This window comes from Typopeltis vanoorti, chromosome 13, assembly GCF_054136105.1.
Source record: "Typopeltis vanoorti isolate ZY-2024b chromosome 13, IOZ_Tvanoo_1.0, whole genome shotgun sequence".
Lineage (NCBI taxonomy): Eukaryota > Metazoa > Arthropoda > Arachnida > Uropygi > Thelyphonidae > Typopeltis > Typopeltis vanoorti.
In genome coordinates this window covers 114,913,146-114,939,602 of record NC_143561.1, presented here as the reverse complement: position 1 = coordinate 114,939,602, position 26,457 = coordinate 114,913,146, and the positions used below count along the sequence as shown (strand labels likewise).

Sequence of the window (26,457 nt, the reverse complement as noted above, 5' to 3'; positions counted from 1 at the left end):
GAACAAAACTCTCTCCTTCTAGACACCTAACTCTGAATCCATTTTAGTGCAACCTGCCAGCACTGCAAATCTTTCCATCCATCAAACTCAGGCCATAGGTCCACAAACTCTACATCAGTTCTTCCGCACAACTCGTTATCGATTCATTAGTTATCATCACCCTCCTTCTCAGTTTGCCTCAATCATAGTGTGATAGCAGATTTACAAAATTCACCCTCTCCCCCTTCCTTTTTTTTTTTTTTGGCTTAGTCTACTTGCTTTTTTCTGTTCTGAGTTCAACTAATCTCTTTCTGTTTCTGCAGTCTTTCAGTCTTGTGCTTTGTCCTGTGAAGAAGTGCAGGTTCTTTGCATGGAGCATGCAAAGAACCTTCTCCTCACTCCTCTGCTTACACCTTCCTTATACAGTTTCCAGCGATGGCCAATTGTTATATCCCCTCTCCCATTCTATGAAAAATTGCTTCCATGTCAACCTGATGACAATCCCTGACTAGCTTATATGTCTCAATCATATCTCCCCCTTCCTCTTATTCACGAGGCTTTTGCAACTTACATTCTCTCAATCTCCTCGTACTCCACATTCCAAAGACCACTGACCACCTTTGTGAATTTTCTCCGGATCCTTTCCAACATATCCTTGTAACCATGAAAACCCTTGACCAAATCTGTGTACAATAATCTATACGATGCCTGATATTAAGGCCTTATACAATGGCATCATCACCACCTCTCTATTTCTGCATGACAGGTTCCTCTTCATTATTGCCATTATTCAATGTGACGTCTTCACTACTTGTGCAATGTGGTCCCTGAATTTCAGATCCTTTTCCACCATCACTTCTAGATCTCTCATCTCCTCTACTTCCTTTAAAGTTTCCCCACCAAGTATATACTTGACATTCCATCATTGCTTACCAAATCTCAAACCTTACACTTTGCAACATTGAACTGAAATTCCACTTACCTCTTCATTCATGCAATCTGTTCAAGTCCTCCTGTAAGATCATAACATCTGCTTGACTCTGCCTTGCTATCCCAATTTTGCATCATCAACAAACAACTACATATCACCAGTTAAAAACCCAATATCATTAACATACAAATTGAACAACAATAGTCCCAAAACTGACCCCTGTGGTACACCACTAGTGACTTTCCTCTTTTAGGATACTACACCCCCACATACAACCTATCAGACAGCCAGTCAATGATCCAACTCAGAAGTCTGTTATCTGATCCCATCTGTTTCAATTTATTTAACAGTTTGTCATGTGGCAGTCTATCAAAATCTTTTACAAAACCCAAGTACACCACTGTATATGCATCTCCCTTGTCCAAGACATCTGTTATCTTGTTATAGCACTTAAGTTAGTAAAACATGATCTCCCTTTAAGAAATCCTTGCTGATAATTATAGAGAATACTCCTATTATCATCCCAATTCTGTATCCTATTTCTCGCCAATCTCTCCAGTACCTTCACCACAAATCCAGATATACAGATTAGACTATAATTTCAATCTACAGCCTTATCTTATCTCTATACCTTTATGCAGTGGAACAATTTTACCCTCCTTCCACTCCATTGGAACCTGTTTTGTTTAATAAGACTCTTATTAAACAGGCATGCCAATGCTACTGCCAATTCCCTGGAACATTCCCTTAAGGTGCATGGTGATATGTCATCAAATCCCATCGCCTTATGGACATGAAGGCTATTTATTTCCTCAAATACCTCCTGCTTACTTCACAATTAAGCCATCCTCTCATATGTCCTCTACACTTAAGTTACTCATGATTCCACCCTGATCAGGATGAAACACCCTTATAAATTGATCACTGAATACCTCAACAATGTCTTCTGCAGCTGTTATCATTCTACCACTTTCATCCATTAACATCATCTTACCATAATCATTCTTCCTTCTACTTGTCACATATCTAAAAAACTCTAGGGTTTTTCTTCACCTTATTTGCCTATTTCTGCTTATATGCACTTTTGTTTTCCTTACTAACTGAGTCATACTCCTGACTTGTTCTTTATACTCTTCATGTGACTGATTATTACCATTATTCATCTTGTATAATGGTAATAATACTGCCTCCAAAGTACCTTCTTCTTTTAGATTTCATGCTTAAGCTCATCATTCGTCCATTTTACATCTACTACCTTATTCAACCTTTTGGCTTTCAAAATTCCTTCACACATTGATGATGTTATGTATTTTTTGTCAGTTTCAGGAGCATTTATTTCCTTACCACTCATGTTATTATCACCATTCTTCCACTTCATGCCTACCTGTTTAACTGCCTGAAGAACTTTGGAGTACATTCAGACATTATGGTCATTAAATATTTTTAATAGCAATAATTAATCCATAACCCTAATTCATAATCATATGTCTTTATAGTTCCAAATAGAGGTGGTCCTCAATTTGATATCTTTCATCTTTTGTGCAGTCTGCACATTTGAAATAATACATTGACATTCCAAAACCATCTTTCATATGCCAAATTCACATTTCCATACAGCATTTGGTGAACAAATATTTGTAGCTGTGCAGTGGTGACACTGAATGCACTCTTTATTTGTTCAGTTATCGAACTCTTTTGCTACATTTTATCCTATTATAAATATAAAAATTAAAAATAGAAAAATTAGTACTAGTGATAAGAAATATAGGTCTCATCAACATCATCAAATTCCTGACATATACTCTCAGGGATTTTACAGGATCTTATGATAGTACTACATGAAAAGTTACATTACAAACTTCTTATGAACAATTTTTCTCCAGATTACCCTGTTATCTGTCAACATTCCAATATTATCAGAAGACAGAAATGTATCTTATCAGATACATTTCTGTCTTCTAATTCACATTTTATCAATCCACCTATCTGCCATCCTACAAAGAATGCTTGTTTAGCTAATGCTTCCTCTCCCATTCTGTTTAAGTGGCCTACCTGAGCTACCTTTACTACCTGAGCTTAGCTCTGCTAACACATTCCTGAATGCTAACAATATGTCAAATTCTTTCCTAATATCCTCAGTTTAATATAATACTGCCATTGATGCCATCTGTTCAGTTCCCTAATCGTTTTCAGGACTTTCATATCTGTAGTCTCCAATCGTTGATCAAGAGTTTTATTTCTAACCCAGCTCTCAGATCCATAAATTAAAATTGGTTTGAACACTGTCTTGTATACAGCTATTTTAGTTTTGGCTAATGTCTCTCTTATTAAATATAAATTTATTCAGTTGACACCTGTGTGGGTCTGCTCGGAATGTGGCTTCCATAAGTGATGCATTTAGTCTGTTTCCTGTGTATGTACTGCACTGGCTGTTTGCACGTGCGCACACACAGCTGTGCACACGTGCGCACACACAGCTGTATATGCGTGTGTCATTTCGGTAAGGCACTGGCATATACTGGTCTAGTCGAACTTTTTCATCAGTTGCAAGTTGTTGTGAAATTATCATGGTGACATTTGTGTGTGTCTTCTGTGAGCACTTCTTCTTTTTACCTTTATCTACTAAAAATGGGACTTAAATGTGACAATTTTTCGAAACCAAGAGAAGAAAAATGTTCTCACATTGGCAAAGAAAGTGGAACTTTTAGATAAGATTATAGATCTGAAAGTATCTTTAATCTACAATGCAGTTACATTTTTAAAAAAGGAGAAAGAAATCCACAGTTGTTTTTTGGCTAATGCTCCAATGAGTGCAAAGATATTATTACCAAAAAGAGCATTCAGTAAAATGGAAAGTGTACCGAGCTATGCATGGAAAACAATATAAATAAGGGATTACCAATAAAATTGGTAATTGATTTGGCAATTTTAAGAGAAAAAGCAAATATCTTTATAATCATTATCATGAGGAACAAGGTGGAGAAGGATCATCCTCTGAAATGAAATAAAAATTCTACAAAAGCCTTCACTGCCAGTAAAGGTTGTTTTGAAGGATTTAAGAGATTTTCTTTGAGAAATTTAAAGGCAAAAAGTAACCAATGGATGCTAGGATCTATTTAGACTCAAGCAGTTTTCATATTGCTTTCATTTAAAGAACAAAAATATACCATATGCTGTACAATGAAATGAAGCATGGGAATCTAAAAAGGAAGCACCTCCCTATAACATTATTTTTTTGTAAAAAAAAGATTTATGTTTGCTTTGTTACTAATAAGATAAGTGTGTTCATATATATAGGATAAAAAAATTATTTTCTTTAGTTTTGATTTAAATGTTGACAAATTTAATAAATAATTTTATTGATTTCTCTTATTTTTATTTTATTAACATTTCAAGAAGGAAAATATCCCTTTAAAATGGTGTGGAAGAAATGAGCCACTGAACACTGACATTTGGCCATACACTTACTTAAAAAAAAAATGTTTTTCTGAAAAGGGGGTAACCATGGAGGAGCCATCAATTATTCTTGGATTTTCACTATTTGCAGTAAGCCTTAGAATGCATCCCTTGCAAATATTCTAGGGGAGGGGGAATCTTTTTAAATACAATCAACACTGTATTTAAGAAGACATGCATAATTAGTGTCTAAGAATGGAGACAGTTGTTTATTTCTTTTTCTGTTATTATCAACAACAGACTTCCATGGAGTCAAAAGACTCATTTGGGGGGGGGGTCCCACTCTCACATGCACAGCTCATGCATTTTTGGATGTTGGCTATTTAAATATGCTAAAAATGTGTTTAATGTATCTAAGCCATGGGGCCAAATATTATTATTAACAAAAACTCAAAACTATAAAGTCAAAAGACTCATTGCACGAGTTATGCACTGTCACTACAAAACTCATCAAACTGTGCTTGAAACTCATTCAATGTGTCTGCATTCACTGCACTGTCAGGCAATGCATTCTGCTTGCCAACCACTCTCTATGCAAAGAACTTTCTCCTCACTCTCTTGCTCACACTCTTCTTATATAGTTTCCAGGGATGGCCTCTTGTTCTACCCCTTCTCTCATTATAGGAAAAATTTCTTCCACATTAACCTGCCACTCAGTCATCCCTCTCCTCTTCCTATTTACAAGGCTTTGCAGATTGCATTCCTTCAGTCTGTCTTCATACCCCATGGTACAAAGAACAGTTAACACTTTAGTTAAGCTTCTTTTGACCCTTTGTAATGTATCCTCATCATGAAAACTGGGTGACCAAATTTGCCAAGTCTACTAAGGGACCTTAAAGAGGAAATTGTTCTTACTTGGCTTCACATAGATTATAGTTGTTTTACACACTTCTTCCTGTTGAGTGGAGGTGACAAGTCTGTGTGTTTGTGATTTCTGTGGTGTGGGACTAATCATCATTCCCTTTTTGATATTGCCCTTATTTCATTGATGCTCACAGTCACTATTTTAGCCTTATTCATAATTTATGTGAACCCTATGTACTCATATAGATTTTATAAGACTTGTCAACTGTCTCTTTCATTTTAAATTTTTACAGAAAATCAATATTTTTCACTTTATTTAGGAGTTTACATTATTTTATTTAAACAATGTTGTTTTTATACTTTTAATAACTGGTCATTTTTATCCATTTTATAATTTTTTTTTTTATATTTGTTTATCATAGACCTTTTTGCACCTACCTTTTATACAACACTTGTTTTTATTCACATTTTTGCACTGACCTTTTCATAGATTTTTATAAAAAATCTATTTTTCTATACCTGTTTATGCTTTTGTTTATTTATCAAGTAGTTTTTGCCTTGTGTATTACTTTGATGCTTACTAGCACAATATAACCATAAAAACTCTAAACAAACAAATAAACAAACAAAAGCCTTTCAATAAGGATTGTGGCAGCTTACACTTAATAATGAAAATCATCACAGACACTTATGCACATTCACAAATATCCATGCATGCAGCAGTAGTTGAACCTGCAGCTCTTGGTTGGGTATAGATATTATAATGAAAAATCGGTATTAGAAAATGCCACAAAACTATTTTAGGGTATTTGTACTAATTTTGTATTCCATCTTCCTTTATATTATTATTATTATTATCTGTGCAACTTAGACTCATCGAGGGAGGCCCTAAACATCATGTCAGTACTATCCAACATTTGCTCAGTATCTACCATACTTTGCTTTGAACTCATTCAAAGTCCTGACACACAACAGATTCTGGCAACCTATTCTGTTTATTCACCACTATCCAAGCAAAAAATCTAGTCTTGCTACATCTGCTAACTACACTTTTTCTCAGTTTACAAGATGACCCCTAGTTCTTCCACCACCAGACCTGTTCTGAAAAATTTCCTCTGTATTAATCTTGTTAACACCTTCGTTAATTATTATTATTATTAAGTGACACCCCTAGGGAGTCCAAGAACTCAATGTGGGAGGGCACACAACTCTATTTCGCTAAATACATCTCATCCTCTCCACTACTACGTAATTCTCCAGCTACGACACCACTACCATCAACGAAATATGTTGCCCATCACCACCAACAACAGTATTTTTTGTCTGTAAATTGCATGTGTTCTGAAGGCCAATTTGTCTGTACACAGGATGAAAAACCCTAGTTTCTGGGAGAAAAAAAAACAATGCTACCACTCTATGAGATTGGCTAACTTACCTTCAACTGAAAAAGCCCATATATAAGGATTCCCCTCGTCATGACGAGAATCGAACCCAGGTCTTTTCCAATCGAAGTGCGTAGTGCTCCGCTATTTTCCAATTGCACTACGGCGGCTTTAATTTAGATGTCTGAATCATATCACCCTTTTTATGCCTGTCAACCCATTTTCTTGATGAGGTCTTACCAGGGCTTTATAAACAGGTATAATACATAATAACCTGCTTGTCTCTGCTCATTAGGGAAATCTTTAGTAACTAAATAATTCAATGAGCTGCTTTAGCCACTTTTGCAATATGTCCTCTAAAATTTAGCTCCCCATCCTGACACCTCCATATACTTAGCTTCATCACTTTCCTGGAGTACAGTTCCATGGCTGGTACAGTTACATAGCTAATAATCTTTTCAATAGTAGTGGCCCAAGAACAGAGCCCTGTGTTACTAGTCACAGTGGCATGTCACAGGGCTCTACTCCTGAATAAAATACAGTATGGTATTTCTCCATCAACCACCCTCTTATCTACTTCACCAACTTTATATCCATTCCCATGTGCACAATTTATTAATTAGAATTCCATGTAGTATTCTATCAAAAGCCTTTGAAAAGTCCAGCAGTATCACTGTAAACTGATTACCTTTATCCACTTAGCTCTTACTGTATTATTATTATTATTATTATTATTATGTGACACCTCCAAGGAGTCCAAGGACACCTACTCTACAACTCTTTGCCTCCACCACTGTCCACCAACTATAGCAAACCGCATTGTGTACACCAATGTCATCTACTGCCCACCACCAACACTAGTACTTTCACAGACAATCATAAACATCCATGCCCACAGCAGGATCTGGAGAGCAGCTACGCTAACCACTTGGCCAAAAATGTAAGTTATGAAGCACAAAATACCACCCTGTGTTTTGCTCTTGATAATTCTCCAGTACCTTCACTATGACTCCTGATATGCTGATTAGTTAGTAATTTGCTACCTCAGTCTTGGAGCCTCCTTTATGCAATGGAACCATTTTTCCCTCTTTCTACCTCCTATAACCCAGAACTGAGACTTAGATTAAATAACATAGTCAAAGACAATGCTCATTCCCTAACACCCTCTCATAAAACTCGAGCTTGTATATCATCTAATCTCATAGCTGTATTCACATCAAGGTTCTGTAATATGCTATTCACTTCCAGTTCATTTATCTCAGTTTCCATATAAATCTTTGCCTCTCTTGTTACTGCAGTATCTCCACCTGGATAATATACTCTTGCAAAGTGTTCACTTAGTAATTCTGCTATTTCATCTGATTCGGTTGCCCCCCTACCATTGGCATTCATTAAAATCATTCTGCCATAAACATTCTTTCTTTTACAAGGGTAGTCTGAAAGGTTCTCAGCCTTGCCCATAGGTGGCAACACTATCGGCAAGATTTTTTTTCTAAGTTGGTACATCTGTCATAAACATCCATGTGAAATTGCAAAGTCATTCTATCAAGTAGTTTGTTTTATATAGCTGTCTGAAGCAAAAGTGTTGTTTGTATATCCCTTGAAATGGATAAAATTGAGTATCATGTGGTTATAATATTCTTTGTTAAAGAAGGTTTAACGGCAAAAGAAATTCATAAACATTTATGGGTACTCTTCTCTTTCATTTTCAATAATTAAGAAATGGGCTGCCGAGTTTAAATGCGGCTGTACCAGCCTTGAAGATGATCCATGTAAAGGACGTCCAAAAAGTATAACACCAGAAATCATTGATCAAGTGACTAGAAATATTGGATGACTGGAGAGTCAAAGTGCATGAAATTGCCGAAACTATAGGTATTTCAAAAGAACGTGTAGGATATATTTTGCATGAAGAATTGCAAATGAAAAAGCTTTGCACAAGATGGGTGCCGCGCTTGCTCACAAAAGATCAAAAACACACTCGCATGAAAATCTCTGAGCAGTGCTTGCAGCATTTTAACAAGAATAAAACTGATTTTGTGCATTGATTTATTACTATGGATGAGACTTGTATTCACCATTACACACCAGAATCCAAACAGCAGTCAACAGTGGACAGGTGCCAAAGAAGACAAAGTCGGTTCCATCAGCAGGAAAGGTCATGGCAGCGGTGTTTTGGGATGCTAAAGGCATTTTGTTTATTAATTATCTTGAAAAGGATAAAACAATAACCGGGGAATATTATTCCGATCTTTTAACCAGATAGACGAAAAAATTCGTGAGAAAAGACCTGGTTTGCAGAAGAAAAAAATCATCTTTCACCAGGACAATGCACCTGCCCACGAAGGTGTTTTGGCAAGAAAATTAAGGGATCTTCACTATGAGTTGTTGGAAAATCCACCCTATTCCCCAGATTTGGCTTCCTCCGACTTCTGTCTCTTCCCAAAACTAAAACTCTTCTTTGCTGGTCAGTGTTTTTCTTCAAATCAAGAGGTGATAGAGGGGTATTTTGCAGATCTCACTGAGAACCATACAGGAATGGGATAATGGTGCTGGAGCATCACTGGAATAAATATATTAATCTTAAAGGAGATTATGTTGAAAAATAAAAATAATTTTGAAATTATAAATTTGTTTTTTCATTGTTAGGCCCAGAACTTTTCAGACCACCCTCATACATCCCTTGGTCTATAGAAGCAACCAGCTGTATATTTTGTTTTGCTGGCCACTATCTAACACCAGATGACTTCAAATGTGCTATTTTCAGTGGCCTTCAGTTGAACTCTTACTCTCTTTAGTTGCAGTTCAGCAGCTATCATTGATAATACTACTACTCTTCCCTCATCTTTTTTCTCTATTCTCCCTGAAAACACTGTACCCTTTACATTCTTTCCCACTAACTGTATCATCTTTAGTTGGCCATCTCTAACTAATGCCAATAACCTTTGGCCAGGATGAATCAGCAAATGCAGAAAACACCATCCCCTTTATTCCAAATGCTCCTGGCATTATTGTACATAAGTCCCTTAAGCCCAATGCTATCCTGATGCTTCGTACTAACTATCCCTTTCTGGTTTGTTACCAGTGGTACTAACTTAGGAATTTTATGCACATTCTTACTCAACTGCCTCATTGATATCTGCATATCCACTCAACAGCTTTCTGCTCTCTCTAAAAGCTCTAGTTTCTCAGATTTCCACTTTCACTAACACTTTTTGCAGACTCTGAACACCAAATCCATGCAAACCATCCTTCTAGTCCTTTCACCTGTCAAATGTCAAACTAACTCTACACATCCACAAACTCTGCATCATTCCTCCTCTGCATCAACTCATTTGTTAATATGGCCCTCCTCAGCTCAACTCTGTCATACCATGGCAGCAGACTAAGTATCTTAACTTTCTCACTCTTTTCTTTTGCTACTTTTGTAACTTTTAATGAACCTCTTTATACTATACTTTTCTCCTTTCAAATCATTCATTCCAGCCAAAGCAATAAACTCTTTCACTTTACCATTTTGCATTCTGATAGCTTCGCTAACATCGTTAATTTTTGTACCCTGGAAGCATAATTTTGTCACTCTCTCACTAAGTACACCTCTTATGATAGAATCGCTATACAAGACTCTCTCTTTAATTTTTCCTTCTCTCTTAGTAAAGCATTCTTTTCTCTTTTCTTGTACTTCTTTCTTTCTGTTCTTAGCTGAACCACTCGCTAGACATTTCTGCATTTGCTCTGGCTCACGCTTTGACCTGTATATCACTCCTCATAACCGAGCTATTTCCCTTATTATATTCAACTCTTCATTCTTTACATCCATCATACTACCATTCTTTTGATCATCACTTTTACTGTCTTTTTTAATCATGTCACTTTTAATCTCTCTTTCAATCCTGTCTTCTGTTACACCTTCGCACACATTTTCACACATATTCTTTGTTCAATCTACTGCTTAAATCTCTTGACCTGACCTCACTTTGGACATTAGCATTTTCAGCACACTCTCTCACCACTGTCATTTTCAAATCAGAGTCCATTCACCTTCAGTTATGGGTACATCTTGCAGACATTGCAATGAATGAAGTTCCTCTGGTTGAATTCCATAAACAATTATGCTTTGATGCCATGTGCCACTCTATGTAATTTACTGTGCAGAATGACTTGTATTAACTATATTTAAATAAAAATTAACTTAAATTTAATTAACACCACAATACAATATTTAACTAATATTGCTATTTTTTCTAAACTAAACAACTTAGCTTTCAGAGCTCTCCAAACACAGGTCTGCTGTAGGATGCTACCCAATTTTTATATTATGTATTATTATTATTATTATAAAACCTCCATGGATTCAAAGACTCATCATGGGAGGTCCACTATTATACACACAGTTTATCATACTGTGCCTTAAATATATTCACTGTCTCTGCACTCACCACACACTCGGGCAAAGCATTCCAATCACTCACCACTCTCCATGCAAAAAACCTGCTCCTCACTCCCTTGCTCACACCCTCCTTATACAGCTTCCAGGAATGACCTCTTGTTCTCCTGCTATCCTCACCCATTCTGTGCAAAACCTCCCTGACATTAATCTGGTAATGACCTCTTAACAGCTTATATGTCTCAATCATATCCCCCCTTCCTCCTTCTATCCACCAATTTCTGCAAATTGCATTTTGTCAATCTGTCATCATACTCCACATTCCAGAGACCAGAAACCACCTTAGTCAATCACCTCTGAACTTTTTACATCGCAATTTCATCTTTTTGAAAACCAGGTGACCAGATCTGTGCACAGTAATCCATATGTGGCCTGATCAAAGCCTTATACAAAGGAACCATAACATCTTTACTTCTACAAGTCAATGTCCTCCACATCATTCCCATTATCCGCTGTGTTGTCTTCACAATTTTAGTAACATGTCCCCGAAATTTTAGATCCTTGTCTACAATCACTCCCAGATTCATACAGGAGATGAGACATTCTACAATCTCTCATCTCCTCTACCTCTTCCAAGATATTTCTGCCGATTGTGTACTTTACATCCCATCTCTGCTTCCCAAATTTCAAAACCTTACACTTTGAAATATTGAATTGACATCCCCACTCATTTACCCATTCAGCCAGGGTATTCAAGTCCTCTTGCAAAGCTACAGCATCCACACTACTCCTGATAGCTCTCCCCAACTTTGCATCATCTGCAAACAACTGCACATCACCATTCAGACCTCTCCAAATATCATTTACATACAAATTAAACAGAAATGGACCCAAAACAGACCCTTGCGGTACACCACTAGTAACTTTCCTCTTCTGGGATATCGCGCCTCCATAGACAACTCACTGATACCTATCAGACATCCAATCTCCAATCCAGCAAACCAATCTACTGTTCAGCCCCATCTGTTCCAATTTAATTACCAGCTTGTCATGTGGCAATTTATCAAACGCCTTTGCAAAATCTAAATATACCACTGTATACGCAACACCCTTATCCAACGCATTTGTCACTTTATTATAAAAAGTAAGCTGATTTCTAAAGCATGATCTTCCTTTAGTAAATCCATGCTGGCCACCAAAGAGTATTTTTCTGTTGTCAACCCAATTCTGAATCTTATTCCTAACTAAGTTCTCTAATTACCTTGACCACAACTCCAGACACACATACTGGTCTATAATTCAAAGCCTTACTCTTATCACCCCCTTATGAATTGTAACAATTTTACTCTCTTTCCACTCTTTTGGAACTTGACCCAGTGAGAGACTCATGTTGAAAAGATATTTAAAAGCTGTTTGTTAACTCTCTGGCACGTTCCCTCAAGACACGTGGTGAAACAGCATCAAGTCCCACTGCCTTATTTACATCAAGTCTCTTCAATTCCTCATATACCTCCTGTTCACCTACTAACAGTTCCTCCTCCTCCTTTACCACTGCTTTCAAGTTCTGCATGATGCCACATTTACAAGAATGAAATACCTTTAGAAATTGCTCACTAAATATCTCAACTATATCCTCCGCAGCGGTTATCATTCCTCCGTTTTCACCAATCAATCCCATCCTACCATAATCATTCTTTCTTCTACTGGCCACATATCGAAAAAACTCCTTAGGATTTTTTTTTGGTCGCTTTAGCTAACTGCTGCTTATACTGCATTTTTGCTACCCTTATCAAGCTAGTCACCTTCCTCCCCTGCTCTTTGTACTTCTCATGCAACTGGTTGTTATAAATATTCATTTTATGTTTCTTCCATAATACCTTCTTCTTCCAGATTGCATTCCTTATCTCTTGATTCATCCATTTTACACCCACTCTATTTATCCTCTTAACCCTTGGAATACACTCTGATATGAAATAGTTCTCGAGTATGGTCCAACCAGCATTGATATCCTTTCCATCCAGTTCCTCTTTCCAGTTTATTATCGCAAGCTGTTTCCTGAGCTTTTCTTAATTACCAGTCTTATAATTCCACATATATCCCTTTCTAACAGACGTCCTCGAATGACTGGTCACCCTGCATGTGATCACCTCGTGGTCACTCTCACCAACTGGTGGAAGATTTGACACCTCATTTATAATAACATCATCTGATGAGATGATCAAATCCAATACTCTTGATCCTCATCTACCCTCCGTTACATGCTGCCTAAGGTAATTATCTTTCAAAAACTCCAAAAATTCATTTTCTTTACCCCCAGATGCAGTCTCTTGCTTCCAGTCTATATTACCAGAATTAAAGTCACCCATAATGAAACTCGTTTCTTGCTAGCTAGGCTAATTTGCCTATACATTTCCTTCTCATTACCATCCATATTGCAGGTCTATAGCAACACCCAACTAAATATTTCATCCTATTTACTTCTACCACCATACTGCCTCAAAACAGTGACCACTATTTCACCTTGCAAATCCACCTTAGATGGGCACAACTCATCTGCTACCATTAACAGTACTCCTCCTCCCTTTCTTCCTTGTCTATCTTCATGAAAAATATCATATTCATTCATCTCTATTCCTGTTAGGATGTCATCATCATCTAACCACATCTCACTTATACCAACAATTTTGGGGCAAACAGACTCAAGCAAAGCAACAATTTTGTTCCCCTTATTTCGAATACTTCTAGCATTATTGAATAAGCATAAGAAATCATTACTGCTTCTACAAGTCCTACGAACGTCACTCCTACGATGTGACTCTTCAGTACCTTCCCCAGTTACTTCCTCTATATTGTCACCAATTCTACAACTTTCCTCACACCTAAACTCTTCCCACCCATCCCAGGGCATCTCAATCTGTGTTTGCCCACTTACACATTCACCTCTGAATTCAGCATCCACGTGCTTCATAAAGTTTCTCCTCATCCACCCTGACTCCCCCCGTTTCCCTGTTTGTGTTGTACCTCCACACTCTCATTTACTTCATTCATAATATTCACCTCCCCATTTGCAAGTGAACAAATACCTCTCCCTACCCTGCTTTTTTGCTCTTTCATATCACTTCACACCACCTCAGATATATTCATTACAGTCATTACCTCTCCTGCCAGTAACAATCTCCCCAGCAGACTCACACCAAAACCATTTAAATGCAGCTCATCTTCTTTATACAATTCCATCCATCCCTCAAATTCCTCCCACACATTCACAAAATGCACTCCATTCATATTATATTGTGTATATTATGCTATTTTCTATTATAGGCTGCATTCTTTATATTAGGTCTAATGGTTTGTTACAACAAAGTCAGTTGGCTTTTTTTATAAACCTGATAGGGTTTACCAATAGTGTCTCCTACACTTGTTCAGGTTGGGGTATTTGTCAGTATTCTGACTGATTTAGTGACTACTTTCTGGCTCTTGAATTTATTCTTGAAGTAAACATGTATTACCTGGAAGATCTTCGGGATATATTCTGTTAGTCCTGATTTACCATATCTGTTAAAAATGTGTGCTTTGGCATTAATCTTTTCTGCTATTCACAGAACATCTTGATTGAATGCATGAGGACAGTTAGTTCTTGTGGATGTCTTTATTATTAAAGTACTTTATCATACATTATACTTGCATCCATAACAAATAACATATTACGCATGTCTTTTTTTTTCTTTCTAATAATTAGCATTTTTACTGCTTTGGAAGTTTTATTACCTAAATTCATAATTTTTTTTTTTTTATATTGCTTCTTTATGATTAGATTTTATATATCTTAAATTATAGAATATTTCTTAGTTTTAGTCAGCTCAGTGCAGAACTTAAGTTTTATTTTTAATATATATTTATTAAATTCCACAGATATTTTGTTTGTTTATTTTCATTGTACCATAATTTACAACGAGAGATTATTTTTAATATTTACTTGGATAGTAAAAAAACTGTAACATGTTAGTTATGCATGTGTATTCTTTTTTGAATTTGCCAGATGCCAGAAATTAGAGGTATCCTTTCTGTGGTAGGGGGAATTCTTATTCATCTAACCCTTGGTACTTTTTACACTTTTGGAAACATGAATACCTATATGACATCATATCTAAGAAATCGAGTACAGCCAACTGCAGATTATAGCAAATCAATTTGGATAAATGCAGTGGCCATTCTTGGGCAAGGTTCCACAATGGCAGTAGGTGGCCTTCTTGAATCAAAAATTGGGCCAAGATGGACAAGCCTAATAGGTTGTTTTATATTCAGGTAAATTAGAGCAATTTATTATCTCTCTTTCTTTCTCTTTCTCTCACAAATTAATTTTTATTTATTATTTAAAGCTAAGTGCTTAAAAAGAAAATTATATACAGTCTTAATCTTATTTGGTGTTTGCTACTCATTTTAGATCATTTAACCAACTGTTACACTATGTCTATAAAGTCTCACAATAACAATAATGCAGTTGCTGAGCTTTAACTAGTCAGTATTAGAGGAGTGAAGCTAAATAGCCATCAACTTCTTCTTCCACCCATCGCTCGATATAAGCCTCCTTAACTTTCCAAATCTGTCTGTCCTTAGCCAATGTTCACAATATCATTATTGTTATTATTATTATTATTATTATTAGGCCTCCAAGGAGTCAAAAGAATCATCGTGGGAGGTCCTGCCTAGGAAACACAAAGTCTATCATACCACTCCTTAAACTCATTGACCGTTCTCGCTCTCACCACTCCATCAGGCAATGCTTTCCACGGTTCAGCCACTCTCCATGCAAAGAAACCACTCCTCATTTTCTTGTTCACAGTTTCCTTTCGTAACTTCCAGGGATGGCCCCTTGTCATCACTCCTTCCTGCTGTTCAACCAAGCGAAAGAACTCCCCAGTGTCAACCCTGTAACCACCTCTCAACAGTTTAAAAGTCTCAAAAAGTCTCAACCTCTCCTTCTTCTATCCACCAAACTCTGCAATTCACATTCCCTCAGTCGATTCTCATAAGTAACATTGTACAGTCCTGACACTGTCTTTGTTATCTGCCTTTGTACCCTTTCCACAGTTAATTTATCCCCTTCAATTCCTTGGGACCAAATCTGAGAACAATAGTCTAAGTGCTATCTGATCAGAATCTTATACAATGGAATGATAACTCTTTTGTCTCTGCAGGTTAGCGTCTTTCTCATTATTGCAGCAATCATCTGTGTTACCTTCACCACCTTCACCTTGTTACCTTCACCAATATGTCCCCTGAATTTCAGGTTTCTATCAATCATCACCCCCAGATCTCTTGTCTCCCCTACTTCCTCCAGTATAGCTCCTCCAATAGAGTATGCAGCATCCCATCGATGTGTCCCAAACCTCAAGACCTTACATTTTGCTGCATTAAACCGACACCTCCATTCATTTGCCCATCTGTCTAGCTTATTCAAATCCTCTTGCAGGGCTACCACGTCTGCACTATTAGTAATAACCCTTCTCAGCTTCATTCACATCATCTGCAAACAACTGACTATCCCCCTGCAATCCACTGACAATCTCATTGATATAAAGGTTAAACAATATAGGTCCCAGCAGTGGCGGATTTAGGCACAGGCGGAGAAGGTGGGCTAGGAGCCCCCAGCCCGCACTATATATTTTTTTAGTAAAAATTTGAAAAACTAATATTTCATTTTGTTTCAGATTTGTCTTAATTCTTGGAACTACTGTCTGTACTGTTGTTTAATTGTAACTATATAATAAAGTAAATGTCTTTTAATTTTTGTTTTCCAAATTGACTGCTTCAAGTAAAGGCGGTATAAACGGTTAAGGAACCAATGAAATTGTAACCTTCAGTAACCTTTATCCTTTGTTGTGGTCCAGTTGTTGTAATTGTATTTATAAAATAATTGTTTTGAATATATATGCATATTTAATATTTTAGCCATGAAACAAACGTACTTGTCCGGGGCAGAAAAAAGAAAACGACAAAACGAAAAAGAAAAATTATCACTCTCAAAAAAACTCCTTGGAGGTTTTTTTGACTTCATCTTCATCTAAATTTCAGAGCAACGAAGATCGTAAACCAAAACGTAATGAACGAGATGAAAAAGAAGAAGATAGTCTAAGAAATGATAACATAATAGAAAACGCTGAACGAAATGAAGAAAATTCTGCGAAGGAAGAAGAAGGTTCCAAATATGATGAAACAACCGACAATGCTGAACTTGAATGAAATGTGCAAGACACAGAGGAAAATGTCAAAGAAGAAAAAGAAAGAGGTGCTGATGCAGATCAACATAAACAACCAGACTCCGATAATTTTTCAAAAGTTATCGCTTTATGGCCGTGCAAAATATCGGAGAAAATGGTAAATTACTTTATAAATAATAAACCGTGCAATATCGGAGACACAATGACAGAATATAATGAATATAATGACAGAAATCAGACATACTACAGAAATATTTCAAGTGTTCATTTTTACTGTGAAAAAGCAAATGGCACAAAAGAATATCGAGAATGGCTTATTTTTTCAGAAAGTAGCAAAATGATTTACTGCTATGTTTGCAAACATGTTCTATTACTAAATTTAGTACAGGATACAATGATTGGAAAAATCTTAAACGCGCATTGAAAAGAACATGAATGCTCTAAAGAACATATTTCCTCAATATTGATTTAAAAAAAAAGATTGTCAATAACTGGACGTATTGATTCTCATTTGATTAATCAGATTAATATTGAACAAAAATATTGGCCAGATGTTTTAAAAAGAATTGTAGCCACAGTAAAGTTGTTAGTAAGTTTGGGTTTAGGATTTCGGGGGCACAGAGAAGATGAAAGTGTTGGTGGTGTTAACAAAAGAGGAAATTTTATAACTTGTATAGAATATTTATCACAGTTTGATGAGTTTATTAAAAATCATTTAACAAGATATGATAATATCGGAAGCGGGAAGGTTAATTACTTATCTGATATGATATGTGATGAATTTATTGCTTTAATGGGGACTGAAGTAAAGGAGAAATTAATTTTGGAAGTTTGAGAAATCCTGTATTATTCGTTGATCGTCGATTCCACACCCGATGTGAGCTATATAGACCATTTTTTTGGTTTTCTGCAATTAAATAACCATTACGCAAAAAATTTAGAGGCATTCGTTTTAACAATTTAAATGCTCTATCTTTAGATATAAAAAATTGTCATGGCCAAACATACAACAATGCGGAAAATATGGCTGGCAAATATAATGGTCTTCAAGCAAGAATTAGGATGTTGAATGAATCAGCAATTTTCATTCCATGTTCCACTCATACACTTAACATTATTGGAAACTCTGCTGCAGAAGCTTGTTCAAAGGCTGTTTATTATTTCGATTTTGTACAGAATGTATATAATTATTTTCTAAATCTACGCAATGATGGAATTTACTTACAGACAATTTTGCCGATACAAATTCCAAACATGTTAAAAGAATCAGTGACACAAGATGGTCATCACGAGCTGATGCCGTATCTGCTTTGCGATTAAATTATAAACATATTAAAACTGTTCTTATTAAAATAGGCGAAAATGAACTTGAAAAACCAGATAATAGATTGCAAGCCAAAACATTGTCAAAATATTTCAATAAATACGAAATTGCAGTGTTAGCAATATTATGAGATAGATTATTGCAAAGAATAAATAACAAGTCTTTCGCTTCAAGAAGTTCAAACACATTTGTTGCAGTGTGTGAGACTTTTAAAATCTTTGCATAATTTTATAATGGATGTACGAAATGATTTTGAAACCATAGAACAACAAGCAAATCTATTAACCGATGAAACAAATTATGAAATAAACCGGATAAAGAAACAAAAAAGACATTTTGATGAATTAAATACAGCATCAAATAAGGCGATCGCGACAATTCTAACAGGTCACAAATTGTTCATCGTTGAAACTCATAATATGATTTGTGACAGATTGAGTACCGAAATTTCCACCAAAATTAACGTATTCTAATGTGTGAAGTCATTTTCAATTATTTTTTGATCACGATATGAGTAAAGACGACATAAACGATTTCATTTCTAAATTGGGAAATATATATAAGAATGATATTGAAATTAGCTATTTCATGACGAAGTACATCCTTTCTTAAAATACATAAAAGAAGAAAAAATCACATGTCCATTTCAAATGTACAAAACAATCATTAACGGATTGCAGTCAACTTTTCCAAATGTAGAAACATTACTAAAATTTTTTTAACAATGCCTATTTTTAATGCTTTTGCAGAAAGATCTTTTTCCGTCCTTAAGCATGTCAAGAATTATTTAAGAAATTCATTGGGGCAAGATCGATTATCAAATTTGTCACCGATGTTTATTGAAAATTCTGTATTACAAGAATTAGAATTTGATTTATTAATTGTCAAATTTGCTGCTGCAAAAAGTAGAAAAGTGCCAGTATAATTTCATAAAATACTTATGTGCAAAATACAGACTGTACCTGAATGTGATTATAATATTATCGAATTGTTCCTATAATATGTAATATACAATTAAAGTTACTTACCTACCTATTTTCATATTTATATGTATACAAAACATTTTATAATTTTTGTTGTGAAGTAATTATTGTTATGCATGTATGTGTATGCATTGTGCAATTATACATAAAATATTTTTTAAAAAAATTAAAATGAATTGTTTGTAACTTAACAATTTAAAGGGCTCCGAAAATCGCAAATGCCTCGGGCTCCTTAATGCCTAAATCCGCCACTGGAGCCCAGTACTGAGCCCTGTGGAACCTCACTTGTAACCCTCTGCCTCCTTTAAACTGCCCCACCACACACACAACATGTCAAACTTTTATAGATCATCCCTCTATCTTGTTCTTTAGCAATCTTTCCTTCTCTTGATATCCACTCAGTGTTCATTTTGTCCACCTTTCATTTGGTAGTCTACTAATATGGCCGGCCCAACTTCATTTACTTGTTTTACAACATTTCACAATATCTTCTACTCCAGTTTATCTCTATAATTCTAGTATTTCTTATTCTATCCCTGTTTGTTATGTGGAGCATTTTTCTCTCCAAGGCTCTTTGGGCCACATGCAAGCTTTGTCCCCTTGTTTTTAGTTGTTGTCCATTTCTCACTTTTATATGTAAACACTGGAATAAAACATATATTAAAGAGCTTTCTTTTTAGACATTTAGGTAAATCTCCTAACTGATAATCTTTATACAATCAAAATGCTTTGTTTCCTTATGTAATTCTTCTCATCTTGTTTTTCCTTAAAATTGAACTAATTAGCCAAGTTAAATATAGTCCTCCATTATTTCAATATGATTATCTGTTAATTTTAGTTCATTATGATCTGAATTTGTCATCAATTTGGTTTTTATTAGATTCGTCTTTGAACCTTTTTTCCTGATTTCTCTATCAAGGTCAGGTCATTATTTCCCTGAGATGCTTTTTTTTTTGCTAAAAGAACAATGTCTTCTGTAAAACATAAGCGATTGAGATTTTTTCCATTGATGCAAATTCCATTGTGTTCCCATGAGGCATTTTTAAATACTTCTTCTGATGTAACAGACAATTATTTAAGTGGCATAGGATCTCCTTGCCTTATTCCTCTCCCAGCACTAAATTCATTTCCCTGATGTTTTAACTTTATACTGGTTTTGAGTTTTGATATACAGTTCTTAATAATCTGATATACTTATTATCGTGTATAATTTGATATACTTACTATCATGTATAATCTGATATACACTCATGAGCAGTTGAATTAGAGATACCTGCTGTGTTGGCGAAATGGTGCTGTGGTCGCCCCGGCGAATGGAATAGTGCCATGTGGTGCGTGACGGGGATGTCGTCAGACTTTGTACTGACTGTCTGAGTAATAGTCGAGCACAGAATGGGGAAGACTCGAGATCTCAGCGAATTCGATCGCAGCCAGATAGTTGGAGCCAAATGTATGGGCCCTCCATCTCTGAAGTTGTGCAGGCACTGGGCTTTTCATGGGCCACTGTGTCAAGAGTGTACCATGAGTACATGCAATGTCCCTTGAAAACTTAAGAAAACTGCCATGGTGTACAACGTGTCAATGACAGGGGGACACCATCGGCTAGCTCAGATGGTAACAGCGGATAGATGGGCCACGGTGCCACAGATCACTCGCCAATTCAATGCTGGACAACAACGACGTGTGAGCAGCCACACCATCTAGAACCATCTCCTCGTTATGGGGTACAGAAGCCACTGCCCAACTAGGGTGCCTCTGCTCACTGCACGTCACAAGGCACAACGACTAGCATGGATACAGGAACACAGCCATTGAACCCTCGACGCATGGAAAAAGGTCGCCTGGACTGATGAGTTGAGGTACATGCCAATGACAGGGTACGAGTGCATCGCAAAGCACATGACGCGATGGATTCCTCGTGCCAGCAGGGTACAGTTAAGGCTGATGATGGTGGTGGTATACTCATATGGGGACTGTTTACGTGGTAGATGTACCATCGTTCACTGGTGAGGGACGATGGTACATCTACCATCGTCCCTCACCAGTGAACGATACAGAGACCTGCTGTCAGATCATGTGCACCCATTTCTGCACCTACAGCACCCTGCAGGAGACTTGTACCTACAGCAAGACAATGCACCGGCCCACCGCTCCCAAATTGTGGCCGAGTGGGTGGAGGAACACTCCACGGACATGAGGATGCTTGGCTGGTCTCCAAGGTCCCTTCACCTCAATCCTGTTGAACGCATCTGGGATGCTCTCTAGAGATATATACGCACCCTGGACCTTGCTCTGATCAATCTCACTGCATTATGGGAGGCTGTGTAGCAGTCATGGATCAGTTTGGCTCCCCAACACTTCTGGTGCCCTGTGGAATCCATACCATGCTGCATTGCTGCCGTCATCAAGATGAAAGGGGATGCTACCCGCTACTAGGCAGGTATCTTTAATGCAACTGCTAATGAGTGTACTTACTTACTGTCATGTATTATCTGATATACTTATTATGATTTTAGAATTTATGGTCATTTCCCCATAAATTTCCTTACAGGTAGAGAGGTATAATCTATAAGAATGTAGTTAGATTAGTGTTACATGTCTGTACATCAACTTACTATCGTGTTTTATAATTTTGATGGATCAAGGACCCTCCCTATGCAAGCATCTACTCAAGTTCATCATCATCATCAAATTCCTGCCATGTACCCTCAAGGGGTGTACATGATATGACAGTACTACATGAAAAAATTACATCATTACTAACTTCCTATCTACAATTTTCCTCCAAATCAGTCTGTTACTTGTCAAGACTCCAACATTATCAGATCTTATATTTCTATCGTCTAAGGCATTTTGTACCGTATCAATCCACCTATATCTTGGTCTTCCTCTGGGTCGTTTTCCTGCCAACCTGGCAGAGAACACTTGTTTTGCTAATCTTTCCTCTCCCATTCTATTTAAGTGACCATACCACCTGAGATTAGCTCTGCTAACGCATTCCTGGATGCTGACAATGTCAAGTTCTTTCCTAATATCCTCATTTTTAATATGATGTTGCCATTGATGCCATCTGTTCACACCTCTAATCTTTCTCAGGACTCTCATATCTGCGGTCTCTAGTCTTTGGTCAAGTGTTTTACTTCTGACCCAGCTCTCAGATCCATAAGTTAAAACTGGTTTGAACACTGTCTTGTATACAGCTAATTTAGTGTTCCGACTAATTTCTCTCTTATTCCATATGAATTTATTCAATTGACTTCCCCCCATACCAGATTTGCTGATTCTGTTGTCTATTTCTATATTTAATTTACCATCTTCAGTAAAAATCGTGCCTAAGTAGCTGAAACGTTTTACTTGTTCAACAGGTTCTCCATTCACAACACAGTTGACATTTTCAATGATTCTGCCTATTTTCATTGTCTTTGTCTTTTTATTGCTGACCTTCATACCATATCTATTACAACAGCAATTGAATTTAGTCAGAGAATCTTGTAGACTTGTAGTGGATTTATTTAGAAGTATAACATCATCTGCATAAAGCAAAGAGCTGACATTAACATCTCCAATTCTGATATCAGGTTTAATACCACTTTCCTTCATAACGTGATCCATATAGATAATGAATAACAGAGGGGATAATGTACATCCTTGTCTCACACCAGATTTAACATTAAACCATCTTCCTGTACTTCCTTCAATTCTAACTGCTGACTTACAACTCAAATAAAGACTAAGTATTGCTTGATATAATGCCCCATTGACACCATATAACTGCAGCATATTGAATAGCTTCTCTCTTGGCACCTTGTCATATGCCTTTTCCAAATCAACAAAACTTAAATACAGATCTTTGTTATATTCCCATGCTTTCTCGACTATTTGTCGTAAAGTGAAGATCTGATCCTGACAGCATCTATTTGGCCTGAATCCAGCTTGTTCTTCACCAAGCTTTTGTTCCACAATTCTTCTCAACCGTTTCTCAAGTATATTCGAATAGATCTTGCCAGGAACACTCAGTAGGGCAATACCGCTGTAATTCTCACATTCAGTTTTATTTCCCTTTTTATATATGGGTACTATGAGAGCTCTACTCCAATCATCGGGAATTCGTCCCTCTGTCCAGGCTTTCTGAACTATGCAGTGCAGCCACTCTAAGACTTTTATACCACCGTACTTCAGCATTTCTGGTCGAATATCATCTACTCCTGCTGCCTTTCCACATTTCAAGCCTTTGATGGCTTTTTTTACTTCCAAGTATGGATATGTATTCCTGACTGCATGCCTGGTCAGTGTTTTTTATCACTGTGCTGTCATCACTGCTTGTTTCATTTAGCAGTTTTTCAAAGTAATTACTCCATACTTCAAGGATATCTTTTTCTCCCGTTTTCATGTCACCTTTATCATCTCTAACTCCTTTTACAGCACTCTTTCCTCCATTTCTAAGCTTCTTCAACAACCTCCAGAATACTTTGTCACCTTCTTGATATTTATTTTCTATATTCTTGCCAAAGTCCTCCCATGACTTTTGTTTAGCTAGTTTTACACACTGTTTAGCTTTCTTACATTTGTCTCTGTATTCTGTAAGAGTAAAAGCTGACTTATTTTCCAGGAACTTTTGATATGCTTTCTTCTTTTCCTTCACTGCCTCTTTAACTTCCTGTGTCCACCAGGGAGTTCTGATTTTTTTATCCTTGCACACAACCTCACCATATGCCTCTCTGGCAGAATCGATCAATGTTTTCTTCAGAGTTTGCCACTGAATCTCCAAGGTTTGATTCCTGTTCTCAAACTCTTTCATTTTCTTTTCAATAATCTTTCTGTATTTTAGTCTACAATTCACATCTGAGAGCTGCTCAACTTTTATTCGCTTTAAAACTTTCTTACATGTTATTCTTTTCAATATGAAATTCAATTTTATCCTACTCAAGACTAAATAGTGATCACTTCCGATTTCAAATCCTCTGTACACTCTGGTGTCCTGCACCAGGGAGAAAACATCACTATCAACAATAACATAGTCAATGAGACTTTTCTTATTCCTAGCCTCTTCTCTCCATGTGAATTTGTGCACATTTTTATGTTGGAACATGGAGTTAGTAATAACCAGTCCATGTCCTGAGCAGAAATCCAACAGATATTTGCCATTATTATTAGCTTTGCTCTTTTCTCCAAATTTTTCCAAAATATTTTTGTATGTCTCACAATCATTTCCTACTCTGCTATTTTGATCCCCAACAAGGACCAACTTTTCCTTTTTCATTGTGTCAGTTGCTTTTTCTAGAGCATCAAAAAATTCCTCCACTTCTGCCTTAGTAGAACCTTCTGTGGGACCATAGGCACAAATAAGTCTCTTTGTCCAGTTCCCCATTCTCATATTTGCCCACATTACTCTACTTGAGACTGACTGCCATTCAAGAAGATTAGCCTCGTATTTTGTGTTGAATACTATGGCTACTCCTTCTTTTCCTTGATTGTCATTGCCTGAATATAACATTTTGTATTTATTGCTCAGAAAGATCTCGCCAGTTTTGGTCTTTTTTGTTTCAGTCAATCTGGTACTTATCTAATTTCCTCAGCTAGCTCCATTTCTTTGCCACTCAGGCTTCTTACGTTGATAGTACCGATCTTTAACTCTGGTGATGTTGAGTTGGGGTTTGTTTTCAGATTTGGTCCAGTAGCTGACTTTTCACTGTTCGCCCTGGTTCCCTGGCGAAAACAACGGGGGCCTTGTTTAACCGGGCGACACCCCAGCCGGCATGAAATTTTGTCATGTTGTACCATCATTTTTTTTATTTTGGTTTAACCGATAAGAATACAATTTGGTTGGCTAAATCCCAAATTGCAGCCCATTCTTGTTCGTTCAGTATCAAAGTAGATACCCAACAGGGTGCACCATGAGAAGGTGAGGATTGGACATTAGGTCAGAAGCCCTGGTCGGTTCTCCGCATTCCTTTAAAGGCTATGTGGAGGTCTCCTCTCAGTTATACAGCTTTGACCCTTAAGCACCCCCTTGACCCATATGTTTATCATACCTTTTATTAAATTAAATCAGTGCATTGCATTTATCAAATCCCAGTACTGCATTCCACTTAAAAAAAAAGCTACTTGTTCAGATGCTCAGTACACCATTATGCAATTTCTTGAGATGTCTAATACATCTCTTCTTCTTATTTATATTTTACCTTCCGCCATTTGAAAAATAGTTTCAGTGTAAATATACTACAGCTTTGCTCCATATAATGTCCCTTGTTATAGCACCAGCTGTGTGGGTTCTGATATTGGTTTTACTCTAGTGTGTGTCGTTGGATAATATGGACATGTTTGGTGAAAGCATGTCCATATTATCTTTATGCTTTCACCAACTGATGGTACCATAATTGTGGTTTCTTAATTATTATTATTATTTTTTTTTTTTTAGCAGTTATGCATTACTGTCATTCTCAACTTCTCTCTTGAGATTTCACAATAAAAATAATCCACAGATTTTTATTTTTTTATTTTTGAGCTATAAAAATAATCCATCAGATTATAGAATTTCTGGTCAGTTTCCCATAAATTTTCTTACAGGTAGAGATGTACACTGTTTGGAAAGAAGTCAGAGGACATCCCCATGGGCAAGGTACATCATGCCATTTAACAAGTCACATGTTTGTAGTTGGTAAAAATTGGAGGAATATGATTCTCCCAAGTCAGTGCAACTGTGTCCAGGTGCGTCCGGCTGTGAGAAGGGAACTGATGGAATTTGAAAGAGGCATCGTAATAGGATGCCACGAGCAGGCTTATCTGTTTGGCAAATTGTTGACAAATTGGACTATCCCAGATCAACAATCAGCAGTACCATACTGAGATGGAAGTGCAGGGAGTCAATTGCAAGTGATACCTGCATTGGATGGCCCACCACACTCACCAAACGTGACTGCTGGGCCGAGCCGTGCGTTGTGCAGATTGTGCGCCGCACAAGGGCACTTGAAGATAGGGGCACCATTTCAT

The 26,457-nt window shown here is 36.8% G+C and overlaps 1 protein-coding gene across 3 annotated transcripts in view; it reads left to right on the top strand.

Moving 5' to 3' along the window:
• Window positions 1-26,457, top strand: part of LOC150100482 (apicoplast pyruvate carrier 1-like) — a 227,937-nt gene that overhangs the window by 82,834 nt on the left and 118,646 nt on the right. For all 3 annotated transcript variants that reach the window (XM_090402955.1, XM_090402954.1, XM_090402956.1), the window contains exon 3: window positions 14,979-15,244. In XM_090402955.1, the coding sequence (XP_090259081.1) occupies window positions 14,979-15,244 (266 nt within the window). The remainder of the gene's footprint in view (window positions 1-14,978; window positions 15,245-26,457) is intronic.